General features: G+C 53.0%; 5 protein-coding genes across 5 annotated transcripts; 1 reads left to right on the plus strand and 4 right to left on the minus strand.

Moving 5' to 3' along the window:
* Positions 1–31: 31 nt before the first annotated feature.
* On the minus strand, positions 32–2,965 carry JN550_006405 (uncharacterized protein; the record flags this gene model as incomplete). The annotated part of the gene is made up of 11 exons (XM_049318140.1): positions 32–658; positions 714–823; positions 876–1,072; positions 1,119–1,154; positions 1,208–1,323; positions 1,376–1,476; positions 1,525–1,642; positions 1,701–1,949; positions 2,000–2,124; positions 2,385–2,590; positions 2,646–2,965. 11 exons carry the CDS (start codon positions 2,963–2,965, stop codon positions 32–34), a joined length of 2,205 nt encoding a protein of 734 aa, XP_049171624.1.
* A 1,729-nt stretch (positions 2,966–4,694) lies between these two features.
* Positions 4,695–5,488, minus strand: JN550_006406 (uncharacterized protein; the record flags this gene model as incomplete). Its single annotated transcript, XM_049318141.1, has 3 exons — positions 4,695–5,075; positions 5,136–5,170; positions 5,302–5,488. The coding sequence occupies 3 exons, from the start codon at positions 5,486–5,488 to the stop codon at positions 4,695–4,697; spliced, it is 603 nt and encodes a 200-aa protein (XP_049171625.1).
* Positions 5,489–6,864: 1,376 nt separating this feature from the next.
* On the minus strand, positions 6,865–8,403 carry JN550_006407 (uncharacterized protein; the record flags this gene model as incomplete). The annotated part of the gene is made up of 6 exons (XM_049318143.1): positions 6,865–6,947; positions 6,996–7,698; positions 7,754–7,761; positions 7,812–8,009; positions 8,073–8,146; positions 8,216–8,403. The coding sequence occupies 6 exons, from the start codon at positions 8,401–8,403 to the stop codon at positions 6,865–6,867; spliced, it is 1,254 nt and encodes a 417-aa protein (XP_049171626.1).
* Positions 8,404–10,028: 1,625 nt separating this feature from the next.
* Positions 10,029–12,367, plus strand: JN550_006408 (uncharacterized protein; the record flags this gene model as incomplete). Its single annotated transcript, XM_049318144.1, has 2 exons — positions 10,029–10,288; positions 10,366–12,367. 2 exons carry the CDS (start codon positions 10,029–10,031, stop codon positions 12,365–12,367), a joined length of 2,262 nt encoding a protein of 753 aa, XP_049171627.1.
* Positions 12,368–13,089: 722 nt separating this feature from the next.
* Positions 13,090–14,539, minus strand: JN550_006409 (uncharacterized protein; the record flags this gene model as incomplete). Its single annotated transcript, XM_049318145.1, has 4 exons — positions 13,090–13,723; positions 13,825–13,956; positions 14,008–14,309; positions 14,369–14,539. The coding sequence occupies 4 exons, from the start codon at positions 14,537–14,539 to the stop codon at positions 13,090–13,092; spliced, it is 1,239 nt and encodes a 412-aa protein (XP_049171628.1).
* Between the last annotated feature and the right edge of the window lie 1,715 nt (positions 14,540–16,254).

A 16,254-nucleotide genomic window follows, 5' to 3' on the forward strand; every position in this document is an offset into this window, starting at 1 on the left:
AACGGACTGCCATAGTGTGTGCAGCCCATGTTCACTTTGCTAGAGCATAGCACTTCTCAACATTTACCGCGTCATTACCCCACCACTTTACTATCACCGCACCGGTCGAACCAAGAAACACGAATATAAACAATAAGTTCGCGTTGAAGCCCGTATCAAGTGCTGCTCCACTGATGTAAGCCCACTTGTTCCAAAACTGACGGCGATAGCGGTACAGAAAGAAGTTCGTGAATGTTCCGAGAAGTATAGTGGTGAATGGGCCAGTACTCAGATTGCCATAGAAGACTGCTGCACTGGCAAAAAAGATGGTCGTGTTCCACAAGTCGAAACGAGCGCGAGGGAATTTCTTGTGCAATAGCCAAATGATTACAGGTGCAAGGGCCCCAGCCAAGAAGCCGTAGAGGACTGGACTGAAGAATGATGACGCAAATAGCTTTTTGGGTCCGACCAGAGCATACTGAATACCGGCGGTGTTGTAACTCTTGAAGTCTTGGCCTGTCCACTGACCCAAGGGATCTGCGACTTTCCCGCTGACATAGTCAAACTTTGTGGCAAGCACCCATCGCATAACGCCGTAGTTTACTGGAAGTGCAACCATATTGGCGAGAATCTGTACACCTATAACCTGTCGAGGGGGTAGATGCAAATAATGGCCGATCTAAACTCTAGGTTAGTAGGCAGAGCAGCCTAAAGACGCATGCGGCCACGCTCACTTTCTGATCTTCCAAGACCGTACGAGCATCATACCACACATTTCCGGAAATAATACGGTAAGCGAGTTGTCCGAGAGGGTGGCGTGAAGAACCTGGGGCCTCAATCATATCTTCGCGCGTATTGATTAGCGTGGAACCCATCGATGTTAACAAACGACTTACACCCGTATATCAGCTCATTGAAAAAGCCGACCTTGATTGAGAATCCCGACATGGCATATACGAGGCTCATTGGTAACATAGCTGCTCCTCCAAAGCCAAGGGCTACGAAGTACGTCCAGGTCGGCATCCAAACGGAACCAGCTGCCACAATGGCCAGCAGAATTCCAATTGGAATGATCGTCAGTGCGACCCACTCCCTTGTCCGTGTCAGCCTGAACGTTCACAAATTACCGGATGGCTTACCATTTAGTCATTCCAGGATATTGTTGGATTATTTTGCTGCCAATTGTGAGCTAAGACAATATTTCGTATTAATACTTAGAAAAAAGTACCTTAAGCGGTCTTGGTGATAGTGGCCCTCCTGTTTCCTTGCTTTCCATATCTTCCAGATTTTCGGACCCAGAAAGAGACCACACCAGACGAAAGACGAGATATAAGATGCGTACCACTGCACAATAGCGATGAGCTTCGGCCAGGGGGATAGTCAGTCACTGACTTACCATAAAGATTTCCCAAGTATACTGAGCTCCAGAGTAAGCAAGCCCAACCTGCTCATACTTGGTCTCATTAAAATGTTGTACACCACTGGCATCGGTATATACTGCAGTAATGTTAGAAGAACAACCCATCAGGTAGAATTGATACTTACTGAGTGAGTTGAATGGGTATGATGACCCATTTTTCTGAAATACCCCGTTTGACATGATATTATAGGTTGGAGAGCCCCAAAGATTCCCGAAGTACGCAACTGGAATCAATATCCACGTCTTGGCCGCATATCAGCATAGCTCCTAATTGAGAATAGCAGGTGGACATGATACTCACTGTTATGACGAAAGCAACGAAAATAGTGACCTGAACGCTGTAAGGATACGTGATAATCGTTGACGTAATATTGGACCAATTCAGAGTAATGTTAAGCAGACCGATACCGCCGCGTCCAGCCCCTAGAAAGTTTACTGTATGGTTTTGACTAGCAAACCAACATAGTGGTGCCAGTGAGGCCGTGAGCGGGAACAAATACTCGGGAAGGAACTGCCAAACAAACGTTCCAAACAAAATCAACCAAAACACCTAACGTGACGTTAGCGAGAAAGAGCTTGTATTCTGATTTCGACACTGACCTTCATTTGCTGCTTGGCTCTACCTTGGTGTAACTCGGACTTGCCTTGCATGCTTCGGTACAATGTGACCTGCTGCATCGAGAGGGGAAAGATGAACTCGGGATCGTCAATGAGAATTTTGCGAACTAGACTTTCTCAGTTAGTGAAATAGTTTTCGCAAGTTAGGGAGGAATTACTTGCCCATTGCTGCAAAAGAAAATCCAAGAAGCGAGGCGCCCTTCTCTATGTCAGTAATCGACTTTCTCGAGCGCATAGGCTATTTACCCATCCAAAGAACAAGGCTACCGCGGGTTGCATCGTGATGCCATAGTACAGCGCAGCATTTGTTGGAAGATAAGCTTGTATGATTAGATGGCGTATGGATATATATGTCTGGGGGACTCACTGGCCCATTGTCCTTGGCTTCCAGCATTGGCAGCAATGCCTATGATGGCATGTTCCTTGACGGAGAATGGCCCTGGATTCAGAGAGAAAGAGAACCTCCCTAATGGGACTGTATAATCCGGCAGAATACGCGCGAGAAGCCTTCCTAATGGCGCAGACGTCAAGATGACGAAGAAGACTGGAAACGGTGCGTAAGTAGTCCGAAAGCTATGCTCAGTAAGTCAAGAGAGCTTCACATCACCTAATCATTCGTATAACTTACTATGATATCTGGGAGACGCAACTCCCTAGTATACAGAATAGCGACGACAGAAGCACTGATCGGAAAGTAATGACAGGCAAAGTCGGGTCATCCTCGAACCCCACCACCGTGCGGACAAGTTCAGGTATGTTGGCAAATTCTTCGGACGTGAAGTCATATTGAGGTTCATCCAGTGAGGGGTCATGGCTTGAATCAGAGTCAGCCCAGCTTTGACTGGACTGATCCTTCTCCTTGATCTCCTCTGTCGGCCCTCCCTTGCCGTCCGACGGTAATTGCAACGCCACTGTCGGCTCGATTTTCTCATCCCGCATGGAGGCCATGCTGGATAGCGAACAGGTAGGTATCACAGACAGTGATAGTAACCGTAGAAGAGGACTAGATGTCACGATGTCTGAACCCGAACAGCGTGCAGGTGTGCACGTGCTATATGGCTCATGTAGGTGCTATTTACGTCTACGAACGGAGTACTCCGACATTCTCATTTGTAGCTATCACTCGCAAGAGACGTTACATTCCAAGACTCAAGAACCAATTGAACCATGTAGAACATGCATGGTTATCGCGAGGAGAACACGCAAGTGCGGAGCTGGATGGTGAGGTGTGGGTTTCTGGGGTTGTGACGACCCACAATAAGTGGGTGGAGGCGATAGTGTAGTACTCGTAACTCGGACCTCAGGTAGATAACCATATCAATCTGCTGTAGGATTGGTCAGAAGTGAGATAGATCAATTGGGTGCGGCCTCTGATAGCTTTTTTTTGGTGCCGCAATTCGGCTTGGGTATTCATAATGTCCGATTCTTTAAGCCTCATTATTCACACGTACTGCTGTCTGGTGCCAAGAGCGTGGGATGATACCAGGGTCGCCGCATTGCTACTGACCCCATGTTGCATACCCTCTCGGAGTGCGACGAGACCATCGATTCATTCAGAAACCAAGCCAACGTCGGGAGCGAAGAGCCGGTTACTGGGAGAGCGTTCTTCCACGGCGATGACGTGATTTGGCCCAGAGTGACACCAGCAGAATATGGGCAGGGGGTCTCATACGGACCTATCTATGGGCGCAACACCTTGACATGCTACACTATTCTGAGAACACTGGATATTCGGACACGGCTGCTGTTATAAAAAAAAAATCATGGTTTTCTTGTTGGCTTCTTGCGTACAACGTGCATCCTATTGCTACTCTTGGTTCTCTAAGCTAGTTGGCACAGTAGAGCGACATTCCATATGTGACTATTGTTCGGTGCCAAGTGAAAAATTGGGGTTCATAAACAATCACGCTCAAGAACGTTTTTAGAAATAGTGGTGAAGTCGGTGAAGGGAAACTAAACATATGCGATGGTACCCACTGTGGTCAACATCGCCAACATAAGTGACATGAGGAAAACGGTACATCCGACAGATTTTGCTAGGGCCGCTTTGAAAGCACCATTTGAAGCAAGGACTTGCATCGAGCGTGATGAGAAGTTAATATCAATGCCCGCCATGGAGTCAAGCCAAACAAAATATATTTCAAATTATCACAAAAGGTCGCAAGATTCCAGCGTGGAAGCCAGCAGATATAAGGACCCCTTTGAATTCAAGACTCTTGCTGGGTGTAGGTTCTGTGCGATACGATTGCGAAGAAAGCGAAAAAGATTAGACAGGGTCTTGCGCCGTTTAGTTTCACAACATTTCATCTAACTCTTGGATATACTCCTCTTTTCAATCAATCTAAAGACTCGCTTAATTATCCTATATTTCACGACCGACCGTGTAAGTATAATCAGTGCTGCACATGTTCCCAAGTCAAAGGCTAAACCGCAACATCTCGACCAAATATAGTGACAGAACATGGAGAGTATGATCTGTCAAATTAATATCTGAAATCTTTGCCCAAGTCATCGCTTCTGCCCCTCCAGGTTGCTTCGGGGTCTAAGCAGCCGCAAGACAGAGCGGGAAACACAGAAATCGGATTGATCTTCCAAAGTGCCAAACAGTTGAAGAATACAATACAGATCTCCACCAGTCTGACATAGGGGCAACATTCAAATAAACCAAACCGTTCCCTTACTCCTCTGCAGCGCCAACCTGTGGCCGGAGAGTGTACTCCAGGTTGTCAATGCGTGTCCCGCCAGACGACTGGGGCGGATAGTTGGTGGTGAACATCACCGTGTCGATCCGGCGGAAATCATTTCTCAGCTGTGCGGGCACCATAGGCGCCGTTTCCCCAGCGCCGGTGTACGTGATATGGGGCACGTAGGGGAACGACTGTGAGGTGACATAGTGGCCCTGCCTGAGGCCCCAGACCGTGACGGCGCAGGGGACGGGGTCAGGCGGCACGCCCGGCTCGGACCACGATTCCACGCACCCGAAATAGAAGGAGTGGAAGTGGATCCACCGGGGTCTGGTCTCCGGGAGGAAGCCAACGAGCTGGGCCGGGCCGTACCTCTGCGTGGACGTTTAGACGCCCACGTTCGGGGGACTTTGGGGGAGGACGCTGTCTACTACCACGCTTCCTGGGAAAGGGCCGACCTGACTAAGGCCTGTAACGGGTGTGAATGTCAGTCAAGCTTCTTCCGAATAACTGAAAATACCCCAAGCGAGGAGAATGGTTGATGTGTATGGCAGGTGAGCTCTGGCTGAGCTTCTGTAGGCCGTACGAGGTGCATCTTACTGATTCCCTGGTACAAAAGTCCGTTGTAAGCTCCAATTGTCGGTGTCGGCGGGGGTGGTCCAAATTGGACGAATTCATCGAATTTCGCTAGATACCGTGTGGCTGTCGCGCCCTGGCGGTTCCCCAGATTCCTTGCCCGTGCAGCAGCTGCCAAAGCTATGCAGAAACATATGACGTGCTTGTGCATGATTGGAGTAGTAACGTAGTGTGTAATAAAGAGCAGGTTTCTGGTAGGGCTCCTCCAGATCTAAAAATCCGAAGGCTTATTATACATGTTGGCTGCTGGTTTTTAGACCACGAATAAGGCTGCTCGGTGTCTCATCGTGTTCTAGAAATGACGTCGGCAGTATCCGCTGCAGGGCGGGATCAACACTTATACTAGGACAGAACGCCATATCATGCATTTAATAGACAACACAGTACTGTTGAATGGAATAGCACTTTGCATAACCTAGGCCGTGCCATGGGTATCTGCGAATTTGTGTGGCTCATAGACTTGGGACTTTGACCATCACAAAATTGCTAGCTTCCCCCTCTGCATGGAGTGACAAAGAGGGCTGATGACTGCTTACCTCTCAGCACCGGAATGGGCATTTGACGCAAAGCTCACGTGCATAACGGCGGAAGTCATGTACCCCTATTTGCTAATATTGCGCCTCCAGAGTCAAGAAGGCTGCGTCTTCCGGCTGTGAAGGTAAACTCAATGTATCCGGACTTATTGAACCCCAAAGTTATCTGCTACCTCATTAGCGGTATAATAAGAAAATTATATGTCTATGAAGTAATGGATAGCATGTTACTTCCAGCAAACATGAACCCAGCAGTACCAAGTGGCATTTGCTCTATTACCCTAACCCTACATATGTAGGTGTAATATGTTCGATCTGTTCTGACTTCAAGCCAGTGGGGCGCAATTTAGTTAACCTTGAAATTGCTTTTCCTTTGGAACGTATGAGACAAGAAAGTCCGGTGTGGTTGCGAGGTTTGGGGCAAGCGGTACTCTCCTTATAGCAGTACACTATGGCTTCAGACAGTAACTTGTCGTATGTTTCGTTGGTGACGTTGCTTTGATAAAGGGCGTTGAAAGACACGGTTAATTGATGATTTTGATACAACCCCCATAAAAAAAAACCAAGACTCTATCTATGTGGTAGTTTCCGTTATATTGTTTATATACTATATCTAGTGGGGTAAGGCCTACCAGATCGTTTCCTTACATTCTGGCTTTGCTTCACCAGGCGTAGGGCTTTATGACGGACCGCAAATGTGCATTTTCGCTGCGATTATATCGTGTATGCAGTGATCCAACTCTTTACCTAGCTTTTAGGACCCGGAAGTTGCCATACGTATAAGATTACGACCACATTGAGTCCTACCTGATGAGAGGCGGTCTGCTCACACTATGACGGGTGACTGAGCCCAATGGCATGTCATGGTAGGGTATGACAATGAAAAGTCTATATACAGTCTATGGAATTGATATGATGCAACTCTACGTCCATGGTCGATGTGACTCTCCAAGTTATGACCCAGCCTTTGCTGTGTCACCGAGCAATGTTCACTCTAAGGTGCATCCTCAGAATGAAGGCCAAACGACCTCATGACAGCCAGTGCCACTGGGGACGATAGCATGACATCGTTGTGACCTGGGATTGTCAGAACGAAGGAGTTGTCTGGGGACGGGGGGAACATACCGCCATAGGGAACGAGTTCTTCTCTGATAATGACATCGTGGTCCCCTTTGACCTCAGCCACAAAGGTGCCATCCTCCCGCAGTACGGTGTTTTGTTTCTTCCACTCGGCAAAATCCTCGTCGTCCAGTTCAGAGCCGATCAAAGAGGAAGCGGCAGACCGGAACAGGGTGTCAGTCTCCGAGTATGGGATTTCCATGTCGTTTTTGGCATGTATCAGAGACAGACGAAGCCTGGTGCGAGTAAGGCCAACGACGGTGGAGAGCCTGTCCGAAGACCTCCACTTGTCAACGATGAAGCTCTGGACAAATCGAAGCAGAGGTGGTATCGAGCGCATGGGCGAGAGCACCGGGATGACACCACCCGCGGTGTAGCGGCTGAGCAGAGTGGGGAGATTGGAGAAGCCGGCAACGAGTATGACGCCGGCGAACTCGATGCCTTGCATGGCGTAATGCTCTGCGACGGCACTCGTGACAGCTGTGCCCAAGCTCTGGCCCATGATGACAATGCGGCTCGGAGGGACCTTGGCAACATTTATAGCCCAGTCCACCGCGGCGGTACCGTCGTTGATGAGTCCTGCTTCATTAGGAGCGCCCGTAGACTTGCCGAAGCCGCGATAATCGATAGCTAAGACATGGTATGTTGAAGTGTCTGTGAGAGTATGGTAGCTGCCCGGACGAAACCCCTGAGCCACGTGGCCGGCATTCTGTTCCTCTATCAGTCATGGGGAGTCAAGTTTCATCGTATTGCCCCAAACATACCCCGTGAACTGCAGCCGGTCAGTCGATAGTCATACCACGGACTTGGCTCAATACTTACAGCAGATAACTAGACGTGCCTTGGGATCATCGTGCAGTATTTTGAACGACTCGGTGGCAGCGAAGTCCTTGGAGAAGCCTGCCGGTGCTGCCTGGAGCTTGTCCTCGTTGCGCAAGTAGGTGGGCAACGGCAGTATATGCCAAGCGAAAAGACTCTCGCCGTCAGCTGTGTCCAGCGAAAATGGGGTGACTTGGTTTCCTGCCCGCAACAACGATTAGATCTTGTGGCGCGAGTGTCCAGGGTAGTGGAGGACCGTCTTACTGGCAAAGCCCCAATACTCGGGCTTGTTGACATCATGCCAGAATAGGGTGTTGATCTTATGGGCATACAAGAAACTGGAGAGAGGCTTTAGCGTGCGCGCGCAAGTACCAAACAGTGGGTTTGTGGGAGAAGACGGGACCTACTGTCTCTGGAAGAAGGGGAAGGCTCCGAGAAAGATGAAGGTCATGTACAGGCCGATCGGGGCGGCAAGACCGGCTACCAGCGGGATGGCCCAGCGGGGAGGATGGGATGCAGGTGCCATTGCACTGGATGCGGTATCAGCCTGGCGGAACAAGTCCACTGCATAGCGCATGCAGGTGGGGAGTGTCATGATGGATGACGAACGAACCAGAGTGTTGTGAGGTAACTAGGTTAGAGTAGGGTTCTATGCGCGAAACATTTCTCAACTCCTAGAATACAGGTCTATTGTACAAAGACGGTGGACTCTACAGAACACAGGGGCGGTTGCCTTGTGGCGGCGAAGGACGGCAGGGTCTACTGATGGTGATGGTGACGAAGCAGGCATTCAGTAAGTTAGGTATATTGGACAGGTCCGCATGAGGTTGGCAGTAGCCTGGATCGGATTGGGACGTTGTGGAGGAGTACCAATGCCCGGGTGGGTTGTCCCCGCACTAACAGCCACGACGGCCAAGTAGGCCGGGTTAGGCGTGCAGCTGTGCGCCGTCTCTGCTAGAGAGATACATAGTACACCCATTAGTTAGCCATTAGCGACGGCCAGCATGGGCGGCAAGGCCAGTGCGCTTGCAGTCGACCTAGGATGCGCAATCCTCGACGGGGCGAGGACTCAGCCTCATCGAGCAATATTTCCTGATTTGGACGCCCACGTTCTCTGTCCTCGAGTGCCGTCCTACATTTGTCTGCATTTGCTCTTGAGATGTTGAAACAGGTACGGAACATGATTTGATGATTTGGAGACGTGGTATACCAAGGATATATGATAGTATTCGATACCTAGACCAAGGTAATGGCTATTGAAAACCCGGACACGGCAGCGCATAGGTATTGGTGGCTGGCTGGGCACGCGTCTTGCAGCCATGTACAATATGTAGTACTGTAGGTAGGTAGTATCATCGAATCGTGCACATGGGATCATGCAGCGCCGAATCTGATGCACGGGTCACTTGTATGCAGATGCAGGCGCCATCAATCACAATGGGGCCCCGGGGGAGGGGAGCAAGGAGGGACTGAGATCCATCAATTGCTGGCCGTGGCATCGACCGACTGCAGGTTGTGTGCCTGTGTGGATGGTAGCACGACGCGGTGCGGACAGTCATGGAATGCATGCAAGGAATACCTAGAAGCGTGCAAAGCTCCCCAGGGTTCCAATCCCCAGTGGAACGACAACCTCTCTCTTTCTCTCCCAGGGCTCCCCCACCCCACCCCAGGCTCTAGACGTCGTGGCGGGCCAATGGGCGGCGCGCTCGGTGGCTGGCCCAGCCAATGGGAGGCGGCATCCCAACGCCCGCCAACCCGCCCTCTGGCCCTTGGCCGTGCTTGGGGCCACCCATCCCCGATTCCCGTGTGGCCGTCTGCCCATCCTGCCCCCGTCGGGTCTGGCTTTGAGGCTCTGGGCTGGCTGGCTGGCTGGCATCAAACACATTCCCGCCTCGCCAATCCCTCATACCCAGTCTCATATCCATACTCTCGTTCATCTGTCCCTCCCCCTCCATCCAGCCAAACCCCCGGCTGTGGTTCTGTCGAGCTCTTCGGCATTGCAACCGCTCTTTCATGACCTTCAGATGCCAGTGATTGCCGGCTTCTGCCGCAATATGCTTACACATGTGTGACATAGCACCTCTGTCGGACTCGTAACCGCGACAGCACTCCCATGACTGGGCCGACGCGGACCACCACCTTCTGCACGCCACACGCATCCAACCTCGCGCCCCTGTGAGACTGCATCTACGCTCCTGTGCCCGCTCTGTCGCCCCGACCATGACTTCGGAGAGGAAGCGCAAGAACCCTCCTCGCGGCGCCGCCAGCAGGGTCGAGCATGTCGCCAAGAAGCGCACCTCGACGCCGCCTGAGAGGTCCTTGACGCCCGCTCCAGCGCCGACGCCCACACCCGCCCCCGAACCCGTCGTCGAGGAGCCCCAATTGCCCAAGTCGGTACAGCCTGGAAACCCCTTGCCTACCGTCGAGAACGCCCAACCGGACGACTTGTCCAGCAAGGAATACCAGTCCATTCAAGAGAGGTAAGCTTGCCACGCGCCCCCAAAGGCTTCGAGAGCTGGCCGCCGCTCGGCACATCGTGTGCTAACATCCTCCTCAGTGGAGTTCTCGTCGAGTCCCTCACCCGGTCGCGGCAGAAATGGATCAACGAAGGCATATTCGAGAAGTACTGGACGAAGCCCGTCAAGCGAAAGGGTGTGGTCAAGGAGGAGCCCAACAACCCCCCAAAGGACAGCATGCAGAAGATTGGCAGCATAATCATCAGCATTGAGCCGCATGTGCTGGAGGCCACCATGTTTGGCGTCAAGGACAACTCCAAACCTCCTGTGCCCACCACAAACTCGGCCTTCCGCCCCGTCATGCAGTATGGCCCTCCGAACGGCGTCATGCCCCCTCCCCCGAAGCCACCCACACCTGTTCCCACCACGCCCTCGACGCCCTCGGCCGTGCCCGCATCACCCTCCCAGGCTCCACCACAACCGACCGTACCGGCATCACCTTCCCAGCGAGCTCCTTCACAGCCGCCGACCCAGGCTGGTGCGTCTGCGCCCGCCCCGGTGCTGGCCCGACCACCAACTCCATCACAACCCCAGCCGATGGCTCAGATGCAGCAGCCTGAACCGCAGAGGGCAACGCCGGCAACCACTGCTCCAAGTCCCAGCCATCTGCCGGTGGTTTCTGCCTACGCAGCGCCACCAGGATCGGTACTGGCACCTCCAGGAGCGCCGCAGCCCCCACCTGCACTGCAGCCGCCGATGAGGTCACCTGCTCCCCATGGAGTGCCAACACAGCCTTTGGCTTCTCCGATTAGTGCGCCAGCTCAACCTGGCGTAGCACGGCCACCACAGGCTCCGAGCGCCAGTCCGACGACGGGAGGTCCGTTGGCTGCCCCTGGACCTCCGAAACCAGCAACGCCGAGTTCGAAACCTGCAGCGCCAGCACCTTCGGGTGCCGACCCTATCATTGTCACATTGGCCGAAAAGGCATCGGAGGATCCCCATCTACGAGATCTGATGAAGCGTGTAGCTGTGGGCGATGCAGCGCCGCATGAACTATCGCACTTCCAGAAGATCATCGATCAGATCACTGCCGAGTACAGAAAGAAGGGAGGTCAACAAGGCCCATCCGCTGACAGACTTCTTGTCGACGGACGCACCGTCAAGTATTTTGCCGACGAAGTGCGAGCTATTTTGGACATTGTGCTGTCCTCGAACCCAAACCAGAAAGGTTCGGATCTGAGGCAGCCACCTGGTTCTGATGCGCTGGTCATCTTGCTGGTCAAGCGAGCATTGGATGACCACACAACAAGGAACATGGTACGCCGAGTTGCCGAGAACAAAACCAAGTTCTCCGATGCCACGGACTTGAAGGGCATCCTGGACAAACTGAAAGATCAGCTGCCCAAGCCAGGTTCTAAGACTCCTCAAACGCCTTTATCCAACCCAGGCCAGGGCCAAGTCAATGGAGCGGTCGCGAGAAAACCTTCGATTTCCCAATCGCCCGTGGCCACACCGACTTCCCAGCAAGCCTTGCGCTCCAAGGGGCCCCCACCCAGTTTCAAGACTGAGTACTCTGCTATTGTGCTCGAGTTCTCGGGCGGAACAGGCGACAGATATCTGTTCCCGAAATACAGTATCCTGGAGTACCAGCCGGGCGCTTCTCAGGTTCTCGTATCATTTCTTATCGTCAGGAAGGGGAGTAAGTCGGAGTACGGCGGCGATCCCGCCTTGGACTACTATCAGCCCATGACGATTCGAATCACTTCGCCGTCAGGCAAGTACCTGGAGCAGCTGGCCCGAGTGGTTGCTCCCCAGGACGAGGTGAGACGCTACATGGACGATGTCATGGACAATATGACGCGAGCTGAGTATATCCTACTGGCCATGCGTCTGCCGCGGCCAGACAAGGAGGACCAAACAGAAGATCGCGTCGGAACACCGAAGGTCGATGGGCAGCAGCAGCCCCAACCTCAGCCTCAACCTCAACAAGGCGTGTTGTGGACTACCAAGGCTGCTCCTGCAAAACTGCCATCACTTCAGCCGGGCGGCAAAGTACTTGGCGAGGATGAGCAGTACCAGAATTTTATCGCCACCGTTAGCTAGAGGCAGCGGTCAACGAAGGCGAAGGGCCAAAGTTGAGCTCAACGCTTGTTTGTAGGTAGATTTGGGAGGATGCACCCTGTGTAAAATGAAAAATCTCACGGCGTCGGTTGGTGGTTCAAAGGAAGGATTCGCCCCAGGCTACTGGTGGCACTGTCTTCACTTCTTTTTTCGAGGGTCTGGAGTTTTCACAGATATATACCAATACCATGGAGACGGGGAAGGGCAGGAATATAACTACATTCTTGACCATGATAACATGGCTGTGCTGTATTACTGCAAAATGGTGACAGGTGAATTCATTGTGATTAACTTACACGGATAGGCCAAACCTTACTTGTAATTGAGACGTGTCCTACAACTCGTGTGCTTTGCAGTGGGTGCCTTACTACTATCTGTTTTCATGTAGTGTTCGGAAGCTGCACTCCCCGACTTTTTGGTCGGTCAACCTCGATTGCTAACGAGATATCTTGAAGGTCACACCGAGATGTCAATGATGGAAGTAATCATGTTTCAATCAAGGCAAACTCGCCTGTTTGTTCTCTACGTGGTATCATCTTCTTTTCCAAAACGGAGAGTGTGCCGCCGCCCATGTTTTCCCCCAAACGCCGAGCCCCATGAAAGATACAGCAGATGTCTTTAAGATAAACATGGTGCTGCTGCAGCTGCTGTAGCAAAGACCAGTGAATGCCCCATTTTATTGTATCTGCCAAAGTTTCGCAGCATCACTTGAGGTCCCCAAGCGCCCCGTACATGGGCAGGTCCGGCATGTCCTCGAGCTCGATGCTGGCGCGCCGCAGCGTCGACGACGCCCGGTCGCCCACGAGCGTGCTGGTGTCCTCGTCCGAGCTGCGCCGCTCGCCGTAGTCGACGACGACCGTGTCGACCTTGACGATGCGGCCCGTGGTCTCGGGCCCGAGCCCCCCGGCGAGGCTCCCCGTCGCCCGCCTCGTCCGCCGCCTGTCCCGGCTCAGCCGGCCCCTCCTGCTGCCCCCACCGCCAGAGTAGCCCGACCGCGCCCCCGTCGAGCTGCGGTGCCCGCTGGTGATGACGGTGCGGTGCTCGCTGCCCTTGGACGCGATGCGCAGGTTGCGCAGGAAGGTGCCGTCGGCCGCGGACCGGTGGTACGGGTTGTTGTAGGTGTCGTTCCCGGGATGGTTGCTCGTGGTGGCGGCGACGTCGGCGTGGACGGTGACGATCTTGCGCACGTGCACGCGCAGTACCGGGATCGAGGCCGCCATGATGGTCGTGGCGATCTCGGCCACGGTCCAGATGGCCAGCTCACCCGACCGGTACGTGAAGTCGTCTTCCTCGACCAGTTTGATCTTGATGCAGCGGAGTATCGATGTTGCGCCGGCGCTGTTGATGGGGGAGTTCAGGATGGGTCCGAGTTGGGAGAATAAGGGGTAGGGCGAGAAAGGATAAAGGGGGGAGGGAGACAGTATAGTCGGGTAACTTACACGATGCCGAGGCTCATACAGATAGCCACTCCAACCTTCTCTTTCAGCTTCATATTCAATCTCCATATGATTGCCCATGCCATGATGGCCAATATCCAATCCATGGTCGCCGAATAGGCAGCCGTAACGATACTGTAGACGAGGGTGATGTGTCCATTCCAACATGTTCCCTCAATATAATACCTCCAGACTTTCTGAGTTGGCACACATTGGGCAAAGGGAAGGATGGCATTGACAATGAACATCAGGTTCATGGATATGATGATTGCCCAGACGCCCGCCTTCGCTGGGCCACGGGTGAGTTGTAGTAGCGTGATCGCGAATGAGGTCTTGGACCATGCTGCGGCGAGTAGCGTGAAGACGGTCGATACGCTCGCTATCAGAACTAGGTCGAAGACAGTTTCCATAGGAACAACCTCCTGGTGTTTTCCGAACCCCAGATGTACGCCATAGGTCGAGAGCGAAGCATCCACGACCAAGAACAACTGTACAGCATCATAATTAATACATAGTCATGACACAAAACAGATTACATTCTGCTTACCCAAGATGCTAGGAGGAAGTAGTCATCCCACCACAAGCTGCGACGGCCGGCGGTCAATCTGATATAGATTCGAGTCCCGAGGAAGACGCCGGCCACGCCAGTTAAAGCCCAGCTGACGCCGTTGATCTGGGGCCCAATGTCATCGACATTCTCACCAGCAATGGTGGACATCGTCTTACTCGGTTTGGGGCATGCCGTACCAGGCCAACGAACAACGCAAGCAACCAACAGCGAGCAGACGGGCCATCAAGTAAGAGAAGGTTTCCAGAACAAACTGAGACAGACCTGCAGGCTTTTGATTCAGAGCTGAACTGGGATCGCCATGGCTGAAGATACAACCCATGTCGGTGGCGTTGTGGTGATAAGAGTGGGCCGCCGGACATGTTGACGCTTCTGGTCAAGGGCTTCTACTTCAAGGGTGGGTTGATGTACTGCAGGGTCGTCCGCGACTCTACGGCAGTTGCAAGCGGGATCCCAGAGATCATCAGAATGCCTGTCGGACGCGGAATGCTACTCTGCATCTCATCTCATGACAGATCGGGGTTGCATCCCGATTGCGTTCCACGCAGGGGAAATCGCAACTGTGAATGGCCTATGCATGCTCGTTGACGAAATCCCCGTGTAGACACAGAGAAAGTCCCGATACGGTAGTGGATGATGATAACCCACTTGGGTGAGATAGGCCCCATCCCATCGGCCAACCCGCGTCGTCTGCAGCAAGGACTTCTCGAACATGGCAGGCGCTAGCCCAGATGAGAGGCCTTCAGCTCCACACTCTCCAGGCGGGCCAGGTCACGAAAGTGTGATCAACCCGCAAACGGCCCAAGGCTGAGGGACGAGCCAGGGCATGGCGATAAAAAGGGTGTTCGCGAATCTCGGGCGCTGGGCATCCCGTAGCGCCCGGGGTCTCCCATCCCAACGGGCATGGACCACGGTACCTGTTCGAAACGCTGGGAGCAGGGCTAACGGCCGCTGGCGTGACAAGTCTCCGAATAGAAGGCGGCCCTGAGGAGCTGGGACTGGTTCCATGAAGCAGAAATCGCCCGACACAAGACGATGCCCCCCTGTCTGACATCTCCTGTTGGGTGGCCGTGTAGTTATATCGCACGAGATATACCGTCGGGCTGTTCCTTGGGTTCCCGCGTAGGCGGGACACGAGACCCGGGTGCGCTGACGAGCTTGCGTTGAAGAGGTAAACGTCCGCCCGAATGGCTCTTTGGTGAGTCCTGTACCACGTAAAAAGAAGAGATATATATATACTTTAGGCAGTTCTCTTCCGTATCTTGGACATCGCAAGATGTTAACGCGCTGGGAACAGAGGCGAAGGTGGCGCGGCTCCTGCCCACGTGCGCAGCTAGCATCTCAAGCTTGAAACCAACCCGAAGCTTGCGCAGTCGGTTGAAGGTTTGGGCTTGCACTGCCGTTCCTTACTTTGTGCCAAGTTGATGTATGCCTGATGCCATCTTGGCAATGCTGGCGTAGAGAATGCCAGCCAAGACGGATTGGCATAAGGATGGGAGATGTGTGTAGATGGATGTCAACTTGTAGGGATGGAGTGACTAGCGGATGGGCACTACAGGTTTGGGTTGGCCGATCCGCACAAGGGCTGCCAGATTCCAGTATAACAGGATGCACATGTTATAGCCCCGGTGGCGGCAGTTGTTTGGGTGGGAGGGCACTGCAACCAACACACACATATTTCGTCCGCGGCTTGGGAGGACCAAGCCTTGTACGACTCTGAACAGCGACTCTGAACAGCTTAACATGCACAGTGTCCAGTATACACTAGCTTAGTGAATATTCGTTGTGTTCATACTCCGTTGTATTCCTGCGCTTCCGAAAACATGCAACCTAGTAGGCCTAGCATACCGAAAAATAGTATAGTG

The sequence above is a fragment of the Neoarthrinium moseri genome (assembly GCF_022829205.1).
Source record: "Neoarthrinium moseri strain CBS 164.80 chromosome Unknown scaffold22_Wmoseri_CBS_16480, whole genome shotgun sequence".
Lineage (NCBI taxonomy): Eukaryota > Fungi > Ascomycota > Sordariomycetes > Amphisphaeriales > Apiosporaceae > Neoarthrinium > Neoarthrinium moseri.